The following is a 26,050-nucleotide window of genomic DNA, read 5'->3' as shown; positions in this document are numbered from 1 at the left end:
GAAACAACTTTAGGGCTCATGCACGCGAACGTATTTTCTTATTTTCTTTCTGTGTCCGTTCTGTTGTTTTTTTTTGTGGACTGTATGCGAAACCATTCATTTAAATGGGTCCGCAAAAAAAAAAAAAAAAAGGAAGTTACTCCGTGTGCATTCCGTTTCCGTATGTCCGTTCCTCAAAAAAAATAGAACTTGTCCTATTATAGTCCACATTACGGACTGTTCTATTAGAGACCAGCTGTTCCAGTCTGCAAAATACGGAAAGCACACAGACGTCATCCGTATTTTATGCGGACCAGTGTGCATGAACCCTTAGGGGCATTATTTCTTCGCTCCTGACAGCTCATAAACACTCATTTAAGCTGAAGTCTTTTGTCACTTTGATCGCCATTTAATGAATGTTTATGAGCTGTCAGGAAACCAGATTTGACAACTACAGATCAGAGCAGCTATCTGATGGATTTCCATAAGAAGCAGAAAGAACAGCACGCAGATGCACTAAAACAGAAGACTGTAGAAAACAAACTGTTGAACATTTTTAATAAAGACCAATTGAAAAAATGCTTTTTGGTAAAAAAAAATTAAAACAATGAGGAGCCTCTTCCTCTGTCAAACTTCTTAGATGCCACGGGCGCTGTTGACTGCAGCATCTAAGGGATTGAAAGGATTATCCGAGTCCCTGTCAACCCATCTTTACAATTCACAACCATGAAGCCATCAGTCTGCAGAAAACCTACATCCGCCGACGTCATCCATTGGGCAGAATACGACAACTGTACTGCCACAGTGCCCCCCAGTGGTCAGATTAATATTATCAGTTATAAATAGCAATGCAACTCAATCATTTCCCCGGACAGTCTTACAGTTTAATAAGCCCTTAGACTGGTGCTCCTGTCCACCATTATAACGCCGCCCGTGTTTTAATAAGTCACTTTCTATTATACTTTAACCTCTAAGAGGCATTGTGTAAAGTCCATGGCACCTCTGTGGTTTGCAGTTGGCCTGGCTTTGATAATAGGATCCATGCCACGTTACTTTTGCTGAGTTCAGCCTTTCTCAGACATGACAAATGAGGCAATATATTGCAAAATGCATTATGTACGTTCCTTGACTTGAAACAGCTGTGAAAGAGTGTGGGCCAGGAGCCCATTTCAAGGGCATCTGAGCCCCTTATGAGAACCTGCCACACAGTACTGGTTGACCATTTAGTAAGTTTGCTCCTTTGATATATAAGCAGATTTCAGAATTGTCGTCTTCTGTCTTTAAAAATTCATACATTTTCATAAGTTATATCCTCTTCAGGGGAAGGTGGTGACAACCAATATGAACTACCACAAAGCATGTCACCCAGGTTTCCTTAATGTTATGTTCAGCAATTCTACTTAGATATGCCAAACTACTGAGGGGGGCTGTAATTATAGCCATGTGGCTGCACTGTTAGGAGGTTATGTGGCTGCACTGATAAAGGGCTATAAAGATGCAATGATAATAGGGTATGTGGTTGCACTGTTAATGGGCTATGTGGCTGCAGTGATAATATGGTATGTGACTGCACTAATAATGGGATATGTGGTTGCACTGATAATAGGATATGTAGCTTTAGTGATAATACGGTATGTGACTGCAATGTTAATCCAGTATGTGACTGGACTGATAATGGGGTATATAGCTGCACTGATAATGGGGTATGTGACTGCAATGTTAATCCAGTATGTGACTGGACTGATAATGGGGTATGTGGCGGCACTGTTTATGGGTTATGTAGTGACACTGATAATGGGGTATGTGGCTGCACTGATAATGGGGTATGTGGCGGCACTGATAATGGGGTATATAGCTGCACTGATAATGGGGTATGTGGCTGCACTGTTAATCCAGTATGTGACTGGACTGATAATGGGGTATGTGGCGGCACTGTTTATGGGTTATGTAGTGACACTGATAATGGGGTATGTGGCAGCCCGGGTAATGTGGTATGTGGTTGCACTGATAATGGGGTATGTGGGTGCACTGATAATGGGGTATGTGTCTGCACTGGTAATGGAGTATGTGTCTGCACTAATAATGGGGTATGTGGTTGCACTTATAATGGGGTATGTGGGTGCACTGGTAATGGGGTATGTGCTGCACTGGTAATGGGGTATGTGGCTGCACTGATAATGGGGTATGTGGCTGCACTGATAATGGGGTATGTGGCTGCACTGATAATGGGGTATGTGGCTGCACTGATAATGGGGTATGTGGCGGCACTGGTAATGGGGTATGTGTCTGCACTAATAATGAGGTATGTGGCTGCACTGATAATGGGGTATGTGGCTGCACTGATAATGGGGTATGTGGCGGCACTAATAATGGGGTATGTGTCTGCACTAATAATGGGGTATGTGTCTGCACTAATAATGAGGTATGTGGCTGCACTGATAATGGGGTATGTGCCTGAACTAATAATGAGGTATGTGGCTGCACTGATAATGGGGTATGTGGCTGCACTGATAATGGGGTATGTGTCTGCACTAATAATGAGGTATGTGGCTGCACTGATAATGAGGTATGTGTCTGCACTAATAATGAGGTATGTGTCTGCACTAATAATGAGGTATGTGTCTGCACTAATAATGGGGTATGTGGCTGCACTGGTAATGGGGTATGTGGCTGCACTGATAATGGGGTATGTGGCTGCACTGATAATGAGGTATGTGTCTGCACTAATAATGAGGTATGTGTCTGCACTAATAATGAGGTATGTGTCTGCACTAATAATGGGGTATGTGGCTGCACTGATAATGGGGTATGTGTCCGCACTGATAATGAGGTATGTGTCTGCACTAATAATGCGGTATGTGTCTGCACTAATAATGAGGTATGTGTCTGCACTAATAATGGGGTATGTGTCTGCACTAATAATGAGGTATGTGTCTGCACTAATAATGGGGTATGTGGCTGCACTAATAATGGGGTATGTGGCTGCACTAATAATGGGGTATGTGGCTGCACTGGTAATGGGGTATGTGGCTGCACTGGTAATGGGGCATGTGTCTGCACTGATAATGAGGTATGTGTCTGCACTAATAATGGGGTATGTGGCTGCACTGATAATGGGGTATGTGTCTGCACTGATAATGGGGTATGTGGCTGCACTGATAATGAGGTATGTGTCTGCACTAATAATGAGGTATGTGTCTGCACTAATAATGAGGTATGTGTCTGCACTAATAATGGGGTATGTGGCTGCACTGATAATGGGGTATGTGTCCGCACTGATAATGAGGTATGTGTCTGCACTAATAATGAGGTATGTGTCTGCACTAATAATGAGGTATGTGTCTGCACTAATAATGGGGTATGTGGCTGCACTAATAATGAGGTATGTGTCTGCACTAATAATGGGGTATGTGGCTGCACTAATAATGGGGTATGTGGCTGCACTAATAATGGGGTATGTGGCTGCACTGGTAATGGGGTATGTGGCTGCACTAATAATGAGGTATGTGTCTGCACTAATAATGGGGTATGTGGCTGCACTGATAATGGGGTATGTGGCTGCACTGATAATGGGGTATGTGGCTGCACTGATAATGAGGTATGTGTCTGCACTAATAATGAGGTATGTGTCTGCACTAATAATGAGGTATGTGTCTGCACTAATAATGGGGTATGTGGCTGCACTGATAATGGGGTATGTGGCTGCACTGGTAATGGGGTATGTGGCTGCACTGATAATGGGGTATGTGGCTGCACTGATAATGGGGTATGTGGCTGCACTGATAATGAGGTATGTGTCTGCACTAATAATGAGGTATGTGTCTGCACTAATAATGAGGTATGTGTCTGCACTAATAATGGGGTATGTGTCTGCACTAATAATGAGGTATGTGTCTGCACTAATAATGGGGTATGTGGCTGCACTAATAATGGGGTATGTGGCTGCACTAATAATGGGGTATGTGGCTGCACTGGTAATGGGGTATGTGGCTGCACTGGTAATGGGGCATGTGTCTGCACTGATAATGAGGTATGTGTCTGCACTGATAATGGGGTATGTGGCTGCACTGATAATGGGGTATGTGTCTGCACTGATAATGGGGTATGTGGCTGCACTGATAATGAGGTATGTGTCTGCACTGATAATGAGGTATGTGTCTGCACTAATAATGAGGTATGTGTCTGCACTAATAATGGGGTATGTGGCTGCACTGATAATGGGGTATGTGTCCGCACTGATAATGAGGTATGTGTCTGCACTAATAATGAGGTATGTGTCTGCACTAATAATGAGGTATGTGTCTGCACTAATAATGAGGTATGTGTCTGCACTAATAATGGGGTATGTGGCTGCACTAATAATGAGGTATGTGTCTGCACTAATAATGGGGTATGTGGCTGCACTAATAATGGGGTATGTGGCTGCACTAATAATGGGGTATGTGGCTGCACTGGTAATGGGGTATGTGGCTGCACTGGTAATGGGGTATGTGGCTGCACTGGTAATGGGGTATGTGGCTGCACTGGTAATGGGGTATGTGGCTGCACTGGTAATGGGGTATGTGTCTGCACTGGTAATGGGGTATGTGTCTGCACTGATAATGGGGTATGTGTCTGCACTGATAATGGGGTATATGGCTGCACTGGTAATGGGGTATGTGGCTGCACTGGTAATGGGGTATGTGACTGCACTAATAATGGGGTATGTGGCTGCACTGATAATGGGGTATGTGTCCGCACTGATAATGAGGTATGTGTCCGCACTAATAATGAGGTATGTGTCTGCACTAATAATGAGGTATGTGTCTGCACTAATAATGGGGTATGTGGCTGCACTAATAATGAGGTATGTGTCTGCACTAATAATGGGGTATGTGGCTGCACTGCCAATGGGGTATGTGGCTGCACTGGTAATGGGGTATGTGTCTGCACTGATAATGAGGTATGTGTCTGCACTAATAATGGGGTATGTGTCTGCACTGATAATGGGGTATATGGCTGCACTGGTAATGGGGTATGTGTCTGCACTGATAATGGGGTATGTGGCTGCACTGATAATGGGGTATGTGTCTGCACTGATAATGGGGTATATGGCTGCACTGGTAATGGGGTATGTGTCTGCACTGATAATGGGGTATGTGGCTGCACTGGTAATGGGGTATGTGGCTGCACTGGTAATGGGGTATGTGGCTGCACTGATAATTGGGTATGTGTCTGCACTAATAATGAGGTATGTGGCTGCACTGATAATGGGGTATGTGTCTGCACTGATAATGGGGTATGTGTCTGCACTGGTAATGGGGTATGTGGCTGCACTGATAATGGGGTATGTGGCTGCACTGGTAATGGGGTATGTGGCTGCACTGGTAATGGGGTATGTGGCTGTTAAGGGTAAGAATCTTGGCCTAGATGCCGATGTCGGACATCCACCCTCCCATTTCAGCCTTCAGTACTTACAGCACAATATAGAGATTGCAACATCAGTGTTTGGGAATGATAGACTCTGAGCTAAGGTCACATTTAATGAGGTGCGTATTAAGGCTAATTGGTAAATTAGCAATCCAACATGCAGAAGACCCAGACCTACTTGGGAATTATCTTAATCGCCTCCCAGGCTTGTATATTGTGTTTATACTCTTAGGTTGAGTGTAATGTTCCTCCCCTGCAATTAGCATTTATATATCGTGTGTATGCTGCTTTGCCAGGAGAATACGCAATTATACAGAACGCTGTGTTTAGGCTGAGCGAAGATGCACGAGGATAGATTTAGTCTTAAAGGGTTTCTGTCACCTGAAAAATGGGTTTTAAGCTGGCTGACATTGGCGATGTGCTAATGTCAGCTGAACATAACTATATTAGTGCCATCTCACTGCGTGCCGCCGTTATTGAGAAAAACAAACTTTTATAATATGCTAATTAGCCTCTAGGAGCAGGGGGGGGGGGGGGGCGTTGTTCCTGCTCCTAGAGGCTCCGTTCTCCCACCTCTGGCCTCGCCCTGCTACACTAGATTGACCGGGCAGGCATCGTTGGTCTTCTATCTCCGGCCCTATCTGCAGTGTAAATCTTGCGCCGTTCAGTATTCAGCGCAGGCGCAGTGAGTGATGGGCGCGCGCCGTCTGCTAGCTTCCTCACTGCGCCTGCGCCAAATACTGATCGCTATGTCAGCCAGCTTAATACTCATTTTTCAGGTGACAGAAACCCTTTAAAGGGATCCTTCAAGATTGAGGCATCAATATGATCCTGTATCCGAAGATGCATTAGTGGGCACAGAGGAACCCATTAAAGTGCCAGGATAAGTAAGCTCTACCCTCCTTTTCAAGGCCATGGCATCGCTCGTATCCCACTATGAGCACGAGATTATCAGCATAGGTTATTATTATCGGTAGATATGAGGGCTTTTAATATCAATGTAAATGAGATTCAGTGTAAAGGGTTAAAGTCACTCTTTGTTGATATTCATAGCTGACCGTATGCACCAAAGGGGCGATGGTCCATTCTGTGTGTGTGAAGTCTCTATTTGTAGTTTCCCACATATGTGGAGACACAGTCCGATATCTATAGGTGCATATGATGGAGAGAGGCAAACACTAGGAGGGTGACACATAGAGAGGCCAGGGGAGGCGTCACTGACCTTTGACATAGATCCCCGATGCCAAACATGATGCTGCCTGCTGTGACTACCATATTGATTTTTTCAGTAATCACTACAACCAGTAAGGACTGCCATAAATCTCCGATTATAACCTGAACAGGACTGGGCTGAAATAACATACATCACACATTGGCGAGCCAGCCAGGAATCGAATTGCAGCCGTCACCTTCTTCTTCTACTTAAGTGCCTCATTCCATCACCACGGTCATTTATAATCAGTTGGTTTGCCCATTGCTATTAATGGAAACCATTCCGCGAAATAAACTTTTAGAATTTGAGATTTTGGAACATGGCTGCAGCTGATCATGTCGATGGGGGGCTCAGTAGCTTTTGGTCAGGTCAGGTACTGATGTTAATTGACAAGACTTGACTCACAGTCGGTCTTCCAGTTCATGCCAAATGTGTTTGATGAAGGTTGAGGTCAGAACAGGCTAGGTCTTCTACAACAATCCCACATTCGCAGGTTCTTCACTTTGGGCATTGGGATACTGTTGTGCTGTAACGGGTGGTGGTCTTCTCCAGGCCTTACCTCTACTTCATTAATAGTGTTAGGGCTCATGAAAATTGGCACGGAGCCTGTATAGCAGGGCTTGGGTCAGCTGTCAATCATACACAGACTACTCCTGGAGGTAGCAGCCTGGTGGTTCCTCTGCAGTGAAGTCCAGATCCTTGTAAAGGGTGAAAACCAGGGAACTGCCAAGATAACGCTCTTAGGTTTAGCCCAAAGTCAAAGCTGTTGGTTGACACAGTGGTTCCACACCGACTACCATAGCAATAGGCTTTGTCAGACAGTAGCGGTCTCATGTACCTCTATAAAAGCCCTATCATGGTTCAGTGTTAAACAGAGCCATAATCTGGCCATGTGCATGATCCAAAAAGTGAAGAGCTCTTACTGTTTTTCTTTTTTCATTAAATTTTGTATTATTTTTTTTAATAATACAATCAAGTAAGACTTTCTCAAGCCAGCAATGGGAAATCAAATATCTGTGCAAGTCCACCTAGTAAAAACAAAAACGTAAAAATAACATACATGAAACTTATCAAGACTTGTACAAACGAAGAAGCCATAGAGACATCAGGAACACTTATTCAGCATCGTATTGCAAAGGGGGAAGTAACAAAATCAATCAAATACAAAAATTTCTGTGAAAAGGTCCCCAGTGGGAGAGTTCCTCAGATCTATACAGCTGGTCTGCTTTATTGATCCATCGTTCCACTGATGGAGGTTCAATGGAAAACCAATAGAGGGGACCAAGGAGTCGTGTGGCTATAATCAGTTGTCGAAACAGGAGCGTTTGTTTTCTTCCTCCTTGAAGCCCAAGAGCAAAATGAGCGATCTCCGGAGAACATTTGAAAGTAGTGTGACATATAGTATTGCTTCTACAAAAGATCTCCCACCAATTATGGTGGGATGAAGAGTTCTTACTGTTGATGTCTTCTCGGGATGCCTAACCAGGTACCATGGTGCTCTGATAGGGCAACGCTGCTCCAGAATGAGGTAGTGTTCAAGGTGACTGCATCCATTAGGAGATTGTTGGTTGATCCCGCCAATGTTGACCATCCTAAGTCCATGGGGTGTTTCAGCAGATGTCATGGGATTTCAGCATGTCCAATCCCGGCAGAAGATAAGCAGCTGCCAGAGGTGTCTGGCAGAGGCTTATTCCCCCTCCCCATTATAAAAACACATACGCTTGGATATGCATGTAAGTGATGGAGGGTGTCGGGAGGGATAGTTCTTGGCCAACAGCTATTTCCATTTTGTGGCTCTACCTTAATATGGGCCTTCAGTGGAACAAGGGGTGAAAACTGTTGAAGCCCCAGACCATTATTCCTGCTCTACAAGACTTTGTAATCTGCCAAACATTGACTCCACTGTTCTAGAGTCCAGTGGTCATGTGCCTTCCATCACTCCACCTCATGCTGTCCATATATTAACAGGGAGTGTTTTTTCAAAAAGAAGCAGACTGGACAAATGCCCATAGTCCTCTGTTTTCTTAAAAGCTCAAAGGACTGTACCCTCATGAGAAGCTTCAGAGTGGCGCAAGTAAGGCCTTGTCCACATGGAGGTTTTAGTTTGTGAAATGTGGTGGAGATACTGTGTGAAAAATTGTGGGGTGGCTGTGCGGAGACTGTCTCCCATGGTTTTCACTGGGAAGCCAAACTGCAATTCCGCAACCTCGCCATGTTCTTTCTTGGTCCTGAAACTGCGGCTGGCGTGAACTCACCTTTTAGCGCCAATCGGGGGGGGGGGGTTAAACCACAAGCAGGTCTGCTGCATTCAAATTAAATAAAACCTCTGCAGACGCCGGAGAATCCACTGTGGATTTTGACAAAGGCAAAATCCGCCATGTGAATGCACCCTTTACCTTTCGTATCCTGAACCGCTTTACCGTTAACCCCTTCACTGCCTTCAGTAAACAGGGGTGTCACTCTTAGCCTCTTCACTATGTGGGCATTTGATAGCAGTATTATTTATACACTAGATGGCACCATTGCCTGGGAAGCATATAGCAGTGTTATGTGGGCACCCTACTGTAGTATTATTTGGATACTGTATGGAGGTATTGCTTAGGCATTGTATTGGCGGTATAATTTGGGCACTGAATGGTAGTATTATTTAGTATTGTATGACAAAAATACAGTTAAAAAGGGAATGCATCTGTTATGAGAACAAGGGGGGGGGGCACTACTTTATTTGCTTCGCTTTTTTTTTTTTTTTTTTTTATAAATGCTCTTTTTCTATATAATGCAAAGCAGTATCTCCTAATATGCACATCATATACATATAGCTATAGAAAATACTAAGCCGCCTGGTAACACAGAGGTAAAATCTTGGGGAGGATTGTGGAAAAACAACTTATCTTTTCAGCAACGAGATGTTTTCTTCTGTAGTTTGTACGAAAATTCTCATAATTATGCTTTTATCTTGTATTTCAGAACAAAGTGTTGAATGTGGATGGTGTTAAAGTCAAGCTGCAGGTAGGAACATGGCGGGTCTTTAATGTGTTCTCCCGTGAATTGTACTGTGATTTTCACGCCGCGTGAATATATTATCACCTGGTTTGTTCTTCTTAAAGATCTGGGACACTGCCGGGCAGGAGAGATTTCGAAGTGTTACCCATGCTTATTACAGAGATGCCCACGGTGAGTACTTAACGTAGGATCAAGCAGGAAACTCTGGCGCTTCCAAAAATCCAGGAAACGGGACTGTATAAGTCCTGCGAACCACGCCGCAGTTATTTGAGGCCACATCCATCCTATAGCAGCGTGCTATAGTAAAATCTGAAAATTGAGCTTTGACTGAGGTTAACCCTACTACAGCACCCTCTCCAAAATCATGGAGGATTAAGAAGATGAGATCTAAGCTGTTGTATGTAAGATTGCAGTGCAGAACGGACAGGGAAGAAATCAGGAAATGTTCTACATGTAGTGTAAAACCAGACAATGTAGAGAGGGAGGAGGGGGATGCAGCTGCAGCATAGAAAGAAAATGAGGGGGAAAGGTAAAGTTGTAGGTCATGTGGGTTTATAATGGAAGAGAGCACCTTCTTTTACCAGTATGGATCCCTAGCGGGCTCCTGGGTGAGTGGGGGAGGGTAGTTCCTCTCACTTCTCCACCTACTTGACCAGAACCTGGACCATGATTAGTAAGTGACAGATGGCTTTCATGGAGCTAACACTTTGTTGAATTTTGATGCATTTCCTAGAACCTTTGCAGGTATGGATTACTACAGAGCACAATCTATAGAATCAGGGGGTGTCAGACATCTTTTTTTTGCCCTACCATTAGAGGGCAGTCATGCATTTAATCCCAATCATTACTATTGATCCCCCTTATTTATGGCTATGTTCCAGTCTTTAGCAAGGACCTTACCGATCGGCACATGCAGGCCAAGCTCTGAAATACGTGGGATGAATGAACGAAATTGTAATTTCATTTATATTTTGTTAATTGCATTCTGGGTGATTCTGCTCATGCACGTGACCATATCATCGGTCGGTAATACAGAACCAATCTCTGGGTCTGTACTCCCAGTCTGCTTTCTTTCTATAGGTCCTCATGCACATTGGATTCATACAAAATAGAAAAATAAACCTCCGTATGAAATCAGAGATATACGGGGATGTGGCATGCCCCATGTAGGCTTCTATGGATGCTGTATAACTGACGTCTGGAGCTATCATACAATGACGTGTGTGAGGTCCTTCACATGCCTAAAATGTTTTTATAAAGGAATTATTAAATAAAACATGCAAAAAAAAAAAGCCAAGTTCTTCCTCATCCACTGTTTTGATCCTAACCTGCCATATACTGGTTAAAACTAAGAAACGTCTATGTGTCCCAGTGGATCAGCCCCCTCCTCCCTCTCACAGCGCTGTGACGCTGTGTATATAAATAAGACATTCACCCTCTGCTTATATGTTCTAATCAATATTATCAGCTACTTAAGGCCCAGTGTGATGTCTCCAGAGTGCCCATACACAACGTGGCCGCGGGGCACTAGTGCATTTGAAGCACAAGGACGTGGAAGAAAACTCATGTAGTTCTGGCGTCCTCAGCTGTGCGCCAGAACTACATGAGTTTTCTTCCACTTCCTTGTGCTTTAAATGTACAAGCCATAATCCAGAAAACTGTGCCAATTCATGGTAAAACCCTGTGTAGTTTCCCGTCCTGTATTTATTAAAAAATCCGTTTGCAGTCCATTAAACACAATGGAGTATGTAAAAACGTGCCACTCATGTCTAAAAAAATATTATAAAAATAAAAATTTAATCCCCACAATTAATACCCATCCATAGCACTATATTACCCACCCTCATGCCGGGATTGTCGGCTTAGAAGAATTTTAGCTGCAAATGTCGAAATTAGGTCAAAATTAAGATACAGCGGTTGATATATGTCCATAAGACACGTTGCTGTTTGGTTGCACGCAAGTGACGGTAAAATTACTGCAGTGCAAACTCTCTATAGGAGGAAGGATCACCCACAAAGTTTGAGACTTTCTTTCAGAAACAGCGCCACACCAGTCCACAGGTTGTGTGCGGTATTGCACCTAACCCCCTATTCACATCAATGAAACTGAGCTGCAGTACCTGCCATGGACAGGGGTGGCGCTTTTTCTGTAAAAATACATTTTCTAATCCTGTACAGTCCTTTTAATTCATTTATTTTCTAAATTTAGAGACGTCTCGTCCTTTGACTAGGACTGGAAACCATTGCTAATTCATTGAGAGACAGAGCAGCTCAGGGCCTAAATCAGATTAGGAGGCCAGATTCCACACGTCGGTGATACGCTGTCTCCCTGTTTGTCTCCACAGCTCTGCTCCTGCTGTATGATATCACCAGTAAGACGTCATTCGACAATATCCAGGTAAGATGGACGACTTATTAGGAGGACTTCTCAGAAATTTGCTCTTCTAGGGGTTTAGGAGATTTCTAGGTGCTCTTGTTACCCTTTGGCAGTACGCACTTAGCATGGCCGCAGATTATATGGCAGCGCTGTCTGCATTGCAACCAATAAAAGCTGCAGTAACCCGGCACACCATTACACAGCTGTGCTTCCAGCTCCATCCTCAGAATAATTTTCGGCATTGGCGGCTAATGAAAACGGCTGTCGGGGTGGTGGTGTCGGGGTTTGAACCCCCCCACTAATCAGAGAAATTAGGACCTATCCTAAGAATAAGTCATCAAGATCTAAAGCCCGGAGTACCCCTTTTATAAAAAAAGAAAATACTCAGCTAGCCACATGCTGTGCCTCCGTCATCCAGTGCCCCCCTCGTTTTCTCGGCTGTTCCAGAGGGGGACAGGTGGTCAGAGAAAATTGACTCCCCCACCTGTGCGCACTCGCCCACCCCAGCCGCTAAACCATACTGATGTTCAATACTGGCACCAACACTATCTATGGGGACCTACCAGAAAATTGTGCACAAGCCCAAATATCTAAAAATATATGCTTTATTAATGCATCATTAAAATCTCATACGTAAAAAATGAGACACATTACAAAAAGAACGCATACCCCAAGGAAAAATATCTGCAGAATAATCATGTCTTATTTCTGGACATATTTTTCCTTGGGGTATGCGTTCTTTTTGTAATGTGTCTCATTTTTTAATTACCTATGTGATTTTAATAATGCATTAATAAAGTATCATATTTTTTGGACTATAAGACGCAGCTAGGATTTAGAGGAGGAAAATAAAAAAAACAATATTTTTCCTCAGATCAGCCCCCCAATCCTCATCAGACCCCTATTCTTCATCAGACCTCAGATCAGACGCAAAAATTATACCCACTAGCCTCCATCAGCCTCAGATCAGATACCCAATCCTCATCGGACCCCTAAATCAGACCCCCATTCTTTATTAGACCCCCCCAGCCTCACATCAGACCCCCAATCCTCATCGGGCCCCCAAATCAGACCCCAATTCTTCATCAGACCTCAGATCAGACCCCAAAATTAGACCCCCCAAGCATCATCAGCCTCAGATCTGATCTTCCCCCAGCCTCAGATCAGACCCCCATCAGCCTTAGATCAGACAGTGAAAAAACAAAACAAAAAAAAAAACAACTTACCTCACTTGGTCCGGACGGCGCTGCCACTCTGCAGATAAGTCGCACTGCCATTTCTTCCCACTTTTTTTTTGGGGGGGGAGTGTGTCTTATAGTCCGAAAAAAACACAATATATATTTTTAGATATTTGGGATTGTGCACAATTTTTTTGTAGATTGTATTATTAGTTCAGTGTTGCCCCTATTTATTGTCTTTCATACGGCGCTGCCTCTTGGGTCCACTTGGCGTGTGGGGTGCCTTTTGTTGGACTATGGGGAGTGTCTCCCTTCATTCTTAAGATTAGTGAGGGTCCCAGAGGTCAGACCCGGATTAGGATACTCATCTTTCACTGTTCATAGAGACACTTCGGATATCATTATGGGTGTGTGGCCTGTTTGTGGGGTTTACTTAGAATAAAATCTCCCTTGAATGATGGAAACAAACTACACCTATTATACACAGTCCTATTTACTAAGAGGATGGAGCTTCCAGGTGATGTAAACTGAGCATGCTCGTCCACCATGCAGACAGGACACCATATAGGCAGTGTCGAAACTCAAGGAAAGCTGACTGCAGTATGAGCACTAAAAAAACCAAAACACTATTTTATACTAAAAAGATTATAATGTACATTTCAGTTTTATGGAGAATAACTTTAAGTAGCATTTTGCTTGTGAAATAAATGGAAGCAGCTGACTGTATATCTGGGGTGTAGATAAGAAGCCGAGCAGCCTGCGAGTTACCGCGCTGATAATGGTCTTTATTTAGACCTTATAATTGCTTGGGTCTGGAGGTGACAGGAGCTGCTTCGCCTCGGGGAGTTTCAGGAAAACGCACAACTGTTGCCCAAATAAAATCTAATGATGAGATAAAAATAAGGGGCTTTCGGAGGCCGGCCGGCCCGGCGCTTGTTGCAGGAGCCAATAAAATGATATTGCTGAGCCGCTAATTGGAGAAGCTTCTATTTTTGTGTCCCCAGTTCTAGATTTTTTTTGATGTCTTAAAATTCCTCCGGATCTGGGAAGGAAGATGCTGACGTCTCGACTGCAGGGGAATTAAATTGCGGAGTCTTTAAGCTTGAACTTTTTCTCAGCTAGTTGGGTCTTCTACCGACCCGGGTAATCGCCCAGATGGAGTCCGTATTGTTCTGGATTAGAGGAGATTACCAGGAGCTGCTCGCTGTCCACAACTTTTAAGGCCGCGGAATTTTCCCTTGGTTCCTTCCAGTAATGGGGGATAATATTTCTCCAGAACAGGGAAAATAACCTAGGGGTACCCGCCTGCCCCCCGGATTTATTCTGGTCAGGCCAATAGCCACCCTCTCGGATGAGTTTCGGTCGGAAGATGCTGATAAGCAGCTACCAGACGTCTCAGGCAATGCTTATCCTCAGAGGAAACAAAAGACTGGTCATGTCAAATCTAGTTCGACCAACTTTACCCACTGGGACATGGAAGATGCATATGTATTAGGGTACATTCACACTGCGGATTTCGATGCTGTCAAAATTCCCTGCATATATAGAGGCCGAAACCGCTGCAGTTGTTCACTTTGGATGCTGCGGACCCACTCACGACTTAGCTTTATTTAATAGAGCTATACCGCAAGTGGACCCCCCTCCCTCCTCGCTGCTCCAAGCATTGGCTGGCCGCACACACCATGCTATGTCCCTTCTTGGCGTGGTCACAGCTGGCCCGCAAACTGCAGTGATGTTTCCTATTGAAAACAATGGAAAGTAGACACCACGGGGCCGCCACTGCAAATGTGGCGCTGTGTCCATGGCATAATTCTGACAGCTAATTCCGCTGTGTGAACAGGTCCAGGGTTTTTAACCGGTGGCCTGTCCTCGTCATAAGCCTTCGATATCTGTACTGCAGGGTTCTGACTCCCGGCACTCCGCCAATCAGCCGAACTCAAAAAGATAGGACATGTTCTATCTTTTTGCGGAACGGAAGTACGGAACGAAACCCCACGGAAGCATCTCCGGATTTGCGGGCCCATTGAAGTAAATGGGTCTGCATCTGTGATGCGGAATGCCCAGGAACGGCACCCGTGAATTTCGGATCCGCAATACGGCAACGGGGCGCACATGTTCGTGTGCAGGAGGCCTAAATTCCACTCCACCTGTATTGAGTTTGCTCACAGGTGGCGCTATAAGCAAGAGTACCCCATGTTCTCCATGCAGGAGGCACACTTCTTTCATAACGCATCATTTTACATCCTGGAGGCTTTCAAATATTAATATACTCATTCCGTCCAATTTACGGCAGTGCGGTGCTGTGCAGCGGACTGTGCGCCCATCGCGCAGCTGTTAACAGCATCCAGGGTGCCTTCTAATGCGCCCAAGGAACTGGAACAAACAGCAGCTACCTATAATAAGCGCGTCAGTGCGACCTGCCCGGTGCAACTGCAGAATGTGATGGGTGGTTTCAATTAACCCTTTATGTGTGTTATCCCCCCCCACACCCCCTTCAGTCTTTACACAAGCACTTGGCTCTTAAAGGGGTTGTCCACTTTGATAGTTCCGTTTTGCTTTCTAGAGGATGTCACGTGGTGTCACCCCTACTGAGATCCCCACCGATTAGCTGGACTAACCCTAAACCTAGTCCAAGAGCAAGTACTCAGTTTTCCGCGCAGCGCCCCCACAGTTCAAATTAAAATCCATGACCTGTTTGTGTAGTCTAGAGAGGTGTCGGTCCTCCAGCCGCTCTCAGCTTCCTTTAATAACTTTAATTACTTATTCACATCTGATGGAATTGCTGCTGATTTTCCATCTGGATTTGCAGGCAACGAGGAACACTGCGATCTGCAGCTTGTTGGTTCTTTTTGAGAATTGGTTAAAACCCACAACAAACCCCATTTGTTTCAGATTTTACTGCAGATTATCTGCAGATCCTCAGAAAAATCTTTCCTGAAAATAAAGTAAAATAAAAAATGTTGGCATCTGGCCTCTGCTGGTCTCTTTACAACCCGGCCTCCTGCGATGAAACGTGACCACTGCAGCCAATTACCACACGGGACGAAACATCATTACAGGAGTCTGGTTTTCTTTTCGATGCGTTCTGCTGGGAAATCAGCCGCAGATCAGCACCAAAATCCACGTGATTTGGGCCGAGTTGCCCACCGTATATTTCCCGTAGATTTTTGTGGATGTCCTAAAGTGTATTTGTTGCAGCAGAAATCCACAGCTGACCCTTGGAATTCTGCTGGGATTTTGCCGTTTGCACTGCCGCTAATCCGTTCACGGATTTAGGATTTTTCATGAGCAAGAATTTACATCCGGTTTTTTTTTTTGTTTGTTTTTTGTGACATGGATTTGAAATCTGCTTGTAGAAAATAATGAGTGGGACTTTGCAGCAAAAAAATCTGCCCCTTTTGAATATCCCCTTAGATCACTGTCACACAAGAGCAAATTAGGGCCTTGGATCCTGTTCCCTATCAAGCTGTTACTTTGGTTCATTGGACCGACGGTGGAACAAAATTTAACTCTGGTAGAAAGCTGAAACAGAAAGGACGCACCTTCCTGAGCTGTGATAGGGAAAGAGCTGCAGCAGATAGGACACACCCCCTGAGCTGTAATAGGGAAAGAGCTGCAGAGATAGGACACACCTTCCTGAGCTGTGATAGGGAGAGAGCTGCAGCAGATAGGACACACCTTCCTGAGCTGTGATAGGGAGAGAGCTGCAGCAGATAGGACACACCTTCCTGAGCTGTGATAAGGAGAGAGCTGCAGAGATAGGACACACCTTCCTGAGCTGTGATAGGGAGAGAGCTGCAGAGATAGGACACACCTTCCTGAGCTGTGATAAGGAGAGAGCTGCAGAGATAGGACACACCTTCCTGAGCTGTGATAGGGAGAGAGCTGCAGCAGATAGGACACACCTTCCTGAGCTGTGATAGGGAGAGAGCTGCAGCAGAAAGGACCCCCCCCCCTCCCCTAAGCTGCTAGCCTGAAATAAATCTTGCAGAACAATTGGAGCAGTGATGGGGAGATTTCTGGATCCATGTGAGGTACAGGGCTGGTTCTAGCTTTGTTAGAAAGAGATCGCTATGTACTATATGTCTGATTTCCATTTTTAACATTACTCATGGAATAACCCCTTTAAAGCTGGGAGTTTTATGAGTAATCATCTGAGATGCCACAGATGAACATTTTGCTATATTTTTTATTTTAGAATGGTGCTCTGTGGGGGATATGTTAGCAACAGGGGGGGGGGATTAATTATGCATTCGACTTATTTAACATTTTTAATGAGATTTGCTTTCCTTTAGACATAAAAATTGATGAGTTGGGGGACGACGACAAATACTTTAAAAAACAAAACAAAAACCCATCATGATTAAAGGGGTATTCCCATGTTATAAAGTGATGGCATATCACTAGTATTTGCTATCGCATTATGATTAGGGGGATCCGACCTCTTGTTCCTCCACCTATCCTAAATGAAGGGGTTGCAGCACTGGTGTAGCGCCACATACCCTGTACAGCCAGGTGGCGGGAGAGCAGCTGTGAAAGGGTTGCAGTGCGGGTGTAGCGCCACATACCCTGCACAGCCAGGTGGCGGGAGTGCAGTTGTGAAGGGGTTGCAGTGTGGGTGTAGCGCCACATGCCCTACACAGCCAGGTGGCGGGAGTGCAGCTATGAAGGGGTTGCAGTGCGGTTATAGTGCCACATACCCTGCACAGTCAGGTGGCGGGAGAGCAGCTGTGAAGTGGTTGCAGTGCGGGTGTAGCGTCACATACTCTGCACAGTCAGGTGGAGGGAGTGCAGCTGTGAAGTGGTTGCAGTGCGGATGTAGTGTGACATACTCTGCACAGTCAGGTGGAGGGAGTGCAGCTGTGAAGTGGTTGCAGTGCGGATGTAGTGTGACATACTCTGCACAGTCAGGTGGAGGGAGTGCAGCTGTGAAGTGGTTGCAGTGTGGGTGTAGTACCACATACCCTGCACAGTTAGGTGGGGGGAGCGCAGCTGTGAAGGGGTTGCAGTTCAGGTGTAGCGCCACATACTCTGCACAGTTAGATGGCGGGAGCGCAGCTGTGAAGGGGTTGCAGTGCTGGTGTAGCGCCACATACCCTGCACAGTTAGATGGCGGGAGCGCAGCTGTGAAGGGGTTGCAGTACTGGTGTAGCGCGACATACTCTGCACAGTCAGATGGAGGGAGTGCAGCTGTCAAGTGGTTGCAGTGCGGGTGTACCACCTGGCTGTGCAGGGTATGTGGCGGGAGCGCATCTGTTAAGGGAATTGCACCTTAATTCATATTAATGGCATTGTGCTGCGGTTCTCCTGCAGAGCGGATACCCGGGACACCTCTGCTCAGAGTGTGTGAATCAGCGCTGTGGCCCCTGTAGTCCCAGAGGTCAGCCCTCCACCGATCATAAAGTGATGGTATAGCTTAGGAATATCCTTTTAAAGGAACGCTTCCTATTACCGCTGGCTGTACGGATTCCTTTTGCAGGGATGTGTGCAACAAGGAATTACATCCTCACATGGGGACACCACACATGAAGCCTTCACCCGTGTCTCCCATTCAAGAGGGATTAATTGCAGTGCGTAATCACAAGCACTATGGTCTGTGACAATGCCGGAGAGGGGGAGGGGGGCCCCGCATCCCTGGAGGATCGATACTGATCTATGCCCAATTTGGTAGACAGCCATTCACCGTGATGATAACGTGCTTATCCGACTGTGCAGAACGGCCGGGTAAGTGGCTGTCACGTCCCATACTGTGCGTAAACAACATTGGCGCCCAACCAGGTAAACCCGCACGTATATGCAAAAATAACAACAACAAAAAACCAACAAATGGGCATTTATTTTTTTGTTGCCTGTATTGTTCTTTTGCCAATAATGGCTGCAGGCAGCAGAAGCGGCGGCGGTGCGAGCCGTGTGACTGTGGAGAGACAATGGCTGATGAGGAGGTGTGAGGCACGTGTTCCAGGGTCATCATCCGAACAGAAATGCTCTTGATTACATTGCGTTTAACTGCCTCTCCTCCCTAATACGCAGGGTGACATTTCAGTGCCCGCCATTGTTCGCCCCAGCCTCCGTGAGACGGGGGAGGGGATAACAATACCTTTTTTGATTTGATATATTTGTGTGTTTTTCACACCTTCTTGCTGCCTGTTCTTTTTAGACAGAGGAAAAATATTAATTTAAGCAGAGGAGTCTGTAATCCGGTGACACTGGCAGCGCTGGAACATGTAAGATTAACCCTTTATAGTACGTCTAGGTGAGATCCGCACCGGAAAATGCACATTGATTCCAGCACCCATGGCAGATCTAGAGCAGCCATGTCTTCCCTGTGGCATCAGCGCAAGGCCAAGGGCTTACCCTATGAGGGCGCCGAGGCTCCCTGGGCTTCCATTGGAAACCAAGGCCAAGTGGGTCCCACTGGCTGGGCTCACAAAAAATGGAATTAAATTGGATTTTGTAGCAATTCTAAAGGCATGGCTGTTTCGGCACAACATCCCGCTGAAAGGGCACAGATGACACCAAAAGGGAAAAATTTGATTCGGCAACTTTTATCAGATCTGCAGTCTCCTGCAGGAAACGAGCAAGGCCAAGAGTTGCCCTTAGGGAAGGTGCCAAGGCATTGAGGTTCCCCAAGTCAGCCAGCCAGACCAATGGGTTTAGTGGATCCCACTATCTGGGCTTTCAAAGAACCTAAATTTGATTGGATTTGAGCACCTGATCCACCATGCAGTGCCAGAGGCCTGGCTCTTTGACAGAGCATCCCGCTGAAAGGGCACAGATGGCACACAAGGGAAAGTCAATTGCACTGGCAGATGTGCGGCAACAAGGCCAAGGAGTGCCGGGCACCTGGGCTAAGTCGGTGCTGCTGGCTATGCTTCAAAGAAGAAGAATGAGATTAGGTATGGGTGCCCAATCCACCTTGCAGTTTCATAGGCTTGTCTGTGTTGGCACCACATCCCACTGAAAGGGGACAGATGGCAAGGGAGTAGTCTATTCTGCCACCTCTGACAGTCCTGCCGGCATCAAGGACGAGAGGGTTGGCCAGATCCACAAACAGTTGGAAGGAGATTGGATTTCCTCCTGGCTGGGGGCATGTTGTAATGTTTTTTTTTGAGGATGGCATTCTGCTCTGGGGACCCTCGGGTACAAGGAGCGTACAGAATTGGGGGTAGAATTGTACCTATATTTGGTTTCCAAATGTTGAAGGGTATGTGTTACTATCCATAGGCTTCAATCAGATTGCGTCAAAATGGTTTATCCTGGTTTATCTATTCCTGCACACGACCGTTTTTTTTCCCATTTACGCGCCGTTCCGTATACGGTCCGTATATGGAACCATTAATTTCAATTGTTCCACAAAAAAAAAAACGGAATGTACTCCGTATGCATTCCGTTTCCGTTTTTCCGTTCTGTTGAAAGATAGAACATGTCCTATTATTGCCCGCAAATCACGTTCCGTGGCTCCATTCAAGTCAATGGGTCCGCAAAAAAAACAGAACAAATACGGAATGTGTTACGTATGTCTTCCGTATCCGTTCCATTTTTGCGGAACCATCTATTGAAAATTTTATGCCCAGCGCAATTTTTTTTTTCTATGTAATTACTGTATACTGTACATGGCATACGGAAGCACAACGGTAACAAAGGAACGACGGATCCGTGAAAAACGGACCGCAAAACACTGAAAAGGCCATACGGTCGCGTGCAGGAGGCCTAGTTTAGAAAATATTGAAAATGACTGCGGCTTTTCGTCTCGTGTCTTCCGTGCATAGTGGGAATGCACGCAAAGTAGGGTTTGTCTGATACAAAATTAAATGAAGAGGAGCTGCAGTACCACACATAAGCTGTGGACAGGTGTGGCGCTGTTTTTCTAATCCAGTGCAGCCTGGTGTGTGTGTCTCCTCTAAGGTCCGCGGCTGGCTGTGTAAGTAGCAGGTGAAGGCCGTACAGCGCGTGCACGGGAGCGGAGGGCTTGTATAACACAGCGCAGCTATCATACTGCTGAGGTCTGGGGATGTAGAGCGCCGCTCCTCGCTGAATAGGCTGGAGATTTAGCTGCGCAGATCCTCCCGAGATGCCCCTTAGGCAGAGTCTGCTGCCGATTTCCTCTTCTGCCGCAATAACATCTCCCCCTTAAGGCTCATATCTAAATATAACCATCATATACCTGTCGCCGAGCCCGTCCTCCGCAGCTGTCTCTATGGAGAGTCAGGCAATGAAACAGGTGTCTGCCCAAAATGTATTATATTCTCATTAAAATAGATTTTCTTCCTCCGGACGGTCAGTCTGTATAAACCCTTCCAAGGGCTCCTGAAGGCACCTTCTGCTTTGGTTGCTGGTTTTTATGAACCTTGTCTGGGAGAACTGGGTGATAATCAGTATTACAGCCCCCGCACTGCTTTCCCAGGATCCTGAATAGTAAGTGCAACCTATGGCACCATCCGCCTATAGCCTAAGGCGTTGATGTGCCTGTGAGGGCTAACTACACTCTGGAAACCGAATTCTGTTTATTTCAGACCCCTATCAGCCCTTTCTGCCTAAAAACTGAAGCCTGTTTCCCTACATGTTTCGCCGAGCGATTCGGCGTCTTCAGGGGATACTACACAGGTTCTGAGGCTTAGGGTAAAGCATTAATCAGTACAGACTGTTGGACTTAATGTTAGAGGGTAGAGTTTGACTTTAATCACACTAGACATGCATACAAATGAAAGGAAATGTAAAACTGTGTGTTTCTCTGGGACTGTATCTGTTAGAGACAGTGGATTTGGATCCACTGTACCAAGGAACCGGTTTGGCTTAGGTCTAGACCTAAGGGTGTTATCCTGGAAGTCCCCTGGTATTCATTCTTTGACCCCCTATACAGGGATCTGGTCCTCACTGCAGGGGAGCCACCCAGCCACTGCCTCTTGGAATAGTCCCAGTCTAGTTGGCGGCGGACGCACAGGGGTCAGAGACACCGGTGTGAAGCACCAAGGGATCAGGCAAAACTTGTGGTCAGATAACAGGTAGCATTCATGGCAGGCAGAGTTCGTGTGTATGGGTAAAACAATCCGAGGTCAGGGCAGGCAGCAGAGGGTCAACACAGTAAACAGACAGAAGTCAGGGCAGGTAGCAGAGAATTAGTGACAATAAATGGGCAGCGTTCGGTACACAGGTAGACTAACAGAAAAGTACACCTTCACTGGTAAACTAGCAAGCTAGGAACCTAAAGCTCAGGCACCCTCCCCTAGGACCCGCTGCAGGTGGGTAGAGGAGGGAAAGCAGGTTCGGACCACTGGCACAGCAGAATGGAGAGCATCGGTGGGAACGGGCCGCCATCATAACAGTATCTCATGATAGCCTTATATACAGCAACCCAGCAGACAGTACCACATGCGGTAACCTTAGATACTCTATGTCAGCAAATTGTATCAGAATCTATATACTTAAATACACCAATTCAGACACTACTACACACACAAAAGGCTTAGATACAGCAACTAAGCTGTCAGTATAAAACTCCATAGGTTTAGATACAGCCACTCAGCAGACAAGCTCAACAGAAAAGCTTGCATACACCAGCTGAGCAAACATGTCAACCACACACACTCATATATATATATATATCCAGTATATTGCTTCCCGGTCAGTCGGAGTGCACATAAGCGTCTGTCTGTATGCCCGTCCACCTGGTATTATATATATATATAACTGCCTGTGTCTGGCAGCGTGGAGCTACGTGTGTGTGTGTGTCCGCATACGAATGTGCACCATTACAACTGGTCCTCAGGGCCTATGTCTGGTGGAGGATTGCAGCACGGGGGGGGGGGTATTGCCAGGCAGCGGGAGGTGGCGAGTGTAACTTACGATACAAGGGTAGAAATGATCCACGTTAGCTATTTCCTTCAAGCCCCTCAGAGAAAGCTCAAGGATTCAGGTCCCATTGTTTGCAGCGCTATGTTGGCTTATAGTTTCCATGAGATTCCTAAATGCTAATTGCAATAATTACTAGGGACATTAGCAAAAAGATCTGTCACCAAAACAAGCTGGAATAGATTATGGACGCCCCGATGAAGGGTGAGTTAGCGGGTGCAGTTGTGCTCTGAAAACCACCACAAAGGAGTGATTTGGAGTTAGCCACCCCATCCTCAAGAGCCCCGAGAAGCAATCAATGTGTACAGGATGGCACCGATGCTGAGGGAACCTCGTGGGCGTACCCTTTCCTGTCCCCACCCATGAGCAGCCCCTTTCCAGGTTGGTACGTTGTAACACACTGAAGCTGTTTCAACAGAACTGGGTCTAAGTCATTAGTAAAAAAATAAATGGCTGTTTTCTTCCCAAAAAAGCAGCACCACTCGTGTCTGATATTGTGGTATTCAGTCGACTTGGGCTAAGCTGTAATACCAGACACAACCTATGGGCAAGAGCGGCGCTGCGTTCGAGCATAATGTATTATATTGGGTAACATTCCTCCATATACTGAATCCATCCTTCTTGCTTCTGAGGGTTGTGCAGCGTGGATTATGTGCCGCAGTCATTTGTGAAAGGCAAATAGACAGCTTCTTGCAGGCAGTCAGGGGTTAATCTATGATCTGTGGAGAAAAAGTGACATTTACATTTGGTGAAGATCAATAGAGCGCACCGGCTGTGTGTAATTAATCATTCATATGAGGCCCCGTGACGCGCGCTTATTCTGTCTCTGGTGAAAAACCTGCATCAGTGTGGATAGAGAAATGTCACCGCAGCGTGAGACATCTAGTGTCACCTCAAAACCCCCCATCCTATTCACTATGGAGGAGGCCGGGGAGCGGCTGTCAGACACCAGGGGATCCAAGGGGAAAAGGGCAAAAGAGATCAGCCCCAAGAAATTCTAAATGGTCGATTCATTTACCTGCAAGAGTGTATGCCTGGTGGAATCTTGTTGAGGAAGATCCACCCTGGAAGTACGAGATCTGCCATCATTGTGCGTGGGCAGCTTTAGAGTAACTGTTAAAGATGAGAATGCACGGCGGGTGTCTTGGTGACAAGAGTGATGAAGGACATAAAACATTTGCATAAAACAGAAATACATTCATTAAGATGTATTGATTGATGTCTGATGTATTATACGCCAGAGATGCATTCACTATTCTGCTGGTGCAGTCACTGTGTACATACATTACTTATCCTGTACTGATCCTGAGTTACATCCTGTATTATACTCCAGAGCTGCACTCACTATTCTGCTGGTGCAGTCACTGTGTACATACATTACTTATCCTGTACTGATCCTGAGTTACATCCTGTATTATACTCCAGAGCTGCACTCACTATTCTGCTGGTGCAGTCACTGTGTACATACATTACTTATCCTGTACTGATCCTGAGTTACATCCTGTATTATACTCCAGAGATGCACTCACTATTCTGCTGGTGCAGTCACTGTGTACATACATTACTTATCCTGTACTGATCCTGAGTTACATCCTGTATTATACTCCAGAGCTGCACTCACTATTCTCCTGGTGCAGTCACTGTGTACATACATTACTTATCCTGAGTTACATCCTGTATTATACTCCAGAGCTGCACTCACTATTCTGCTGGTGGAGTCACTGTGTACATACATTACATTACTTATCCTGTACTGATCCTGAGTTACATCCTGTATTATACTCCAGAGCTGCACTCACTGTTCTGCTGGTGCAGTCACTGCGTAGATACATTACTTATCCTGTACTGATCCTGAGTTACATCCTGTATTATACTCCAGAGCTGCACTCACTATTCTGCTGGTGCAGTCACTGTGTACAGACATTACATTACTTATCCTGTACTGATCCTGAGTTACATCCTGTATTATACTCCAGAGCTGCACTCACTATTCTCCCGGTGCAGTCACTGTGTACATACATTACTTATCCTGTACTGATCCTGAGTTACATCCTGTATTATACTCCAGAGCTGCACTCACTATTCTGCTGGTGCAGTCACTGTGTACAGACATTACATTACTTATCCTGTACTGATCCTGAGTTACATCCTGTATTATACTCCAGAGCTGCACTCACTATTCTCCCGGTGCAGTCACTGTGTACATACATTACTTATCCTGTACTGATCCTGAGTTACATCCTGTATTATACTCCAGAGATGCACTCACTATTCTGCTGGTGCAGTCACTGTGTACATACATTACTTATCCTGTACTGATCCTGAGTTACATCCTGTATTATACTCCAGAGCTGCACTCACTATTCTCCCGGTGCAGTCACTGCGTAGATACATTACTTATCCTGTACTGATCCTGAGTTACATCCTGTATTATACTCCAGAGCTGCACTCACTATTCTCCCAGTGCAGTCACTGTGTACATACAATACTTATCCTGTACTGATCCTGAGTTACATCCTGTATTATACTCCAGAGCTGCACTCACTATTCTGCTGGTGCAGTCACTGTGTACATACATTACTTATCCTGTACTGATCCTGAGTTACATCCTGTATTATACTCCAGAGCTGCACTCACTATTCTCCCGGTGCAGTCACTGTGTACATACATTACTTTCCCTGTACTGATCCCGAGTTACATCCTGTATTATACTCCAGAGCTGCACTCACTATTCTCCTGGAGGAGTCACTGTGTACATACGTTACTTATCCTGTACTGATCCTGAGTTACATCCTGTATTATACTCCAGAGCTGCACTCACTATTCTGCTGGTGGAGTCACTGTGTACATACATTACATTACTTATCCTGTACTGATCATGAGTTACATCCTGTATTATACTCCAGAGCTGCACTCACTATTCTGCTGGTGGAGTCACTGTGTACATACATTACATTACTTATCCTGTACTGATCATGAGTTACATCCTGTATTATACTCCAGAGCTGCACTCACTATTCTGCTGGCGGAGTCACTGTGTAC

The 26,050-nt window shown here is 45.6% G+C and overlaps 1 protein-coding gene across 1 annotated transcript in view; it reads left to right on the top strand.

Annotated features, from left to right (window-relative positions):
- Positions 1 to 26,050, top strand: part of RAB26 (RAB26, member RAS oncogene family) — a 178,309-nt gene that overhangs the window by 141,231 nt on the left and 11,028 nt on the right. Inside the window, exons 3-5 of the mRNA XM_044303761.1 lie at positions 9,569 to 9,610; positions 9,709 to 9,775; positions 11,950 to 12,002. Coding sequence (XP_044159696.1) covers positions 9,569 to 9,610; positions 9,709 to 9,775; positions 11,950 to 12,002 — 162 coding nt within the window. The remainder of the gene's footprint in view (positions 1 to 9,568; positions 9,611 to 9,708; positions 9,776 to 11,949; positions 12,003 to 26,050) is intronic.

The sequence above is a fragment of the Bufo gargarizans genome, chromosome 8, assembly GCF_014858855.1.
Source record: "Bufo gargarizans isolate SCDJY-AF-19 chromosome 8, ASM1485885v1, whole genome shotgun sequence".
NCBI lineage: Eukaryota > Metazoa > Chordata > Amphibia > Anura > Bufonidae > Bufo > Bufo gargarizans.
Note: the sequence above shows the minus strand (reverse complement) of the source record. Positions and strands in the feature narration are given on the sequence as shown.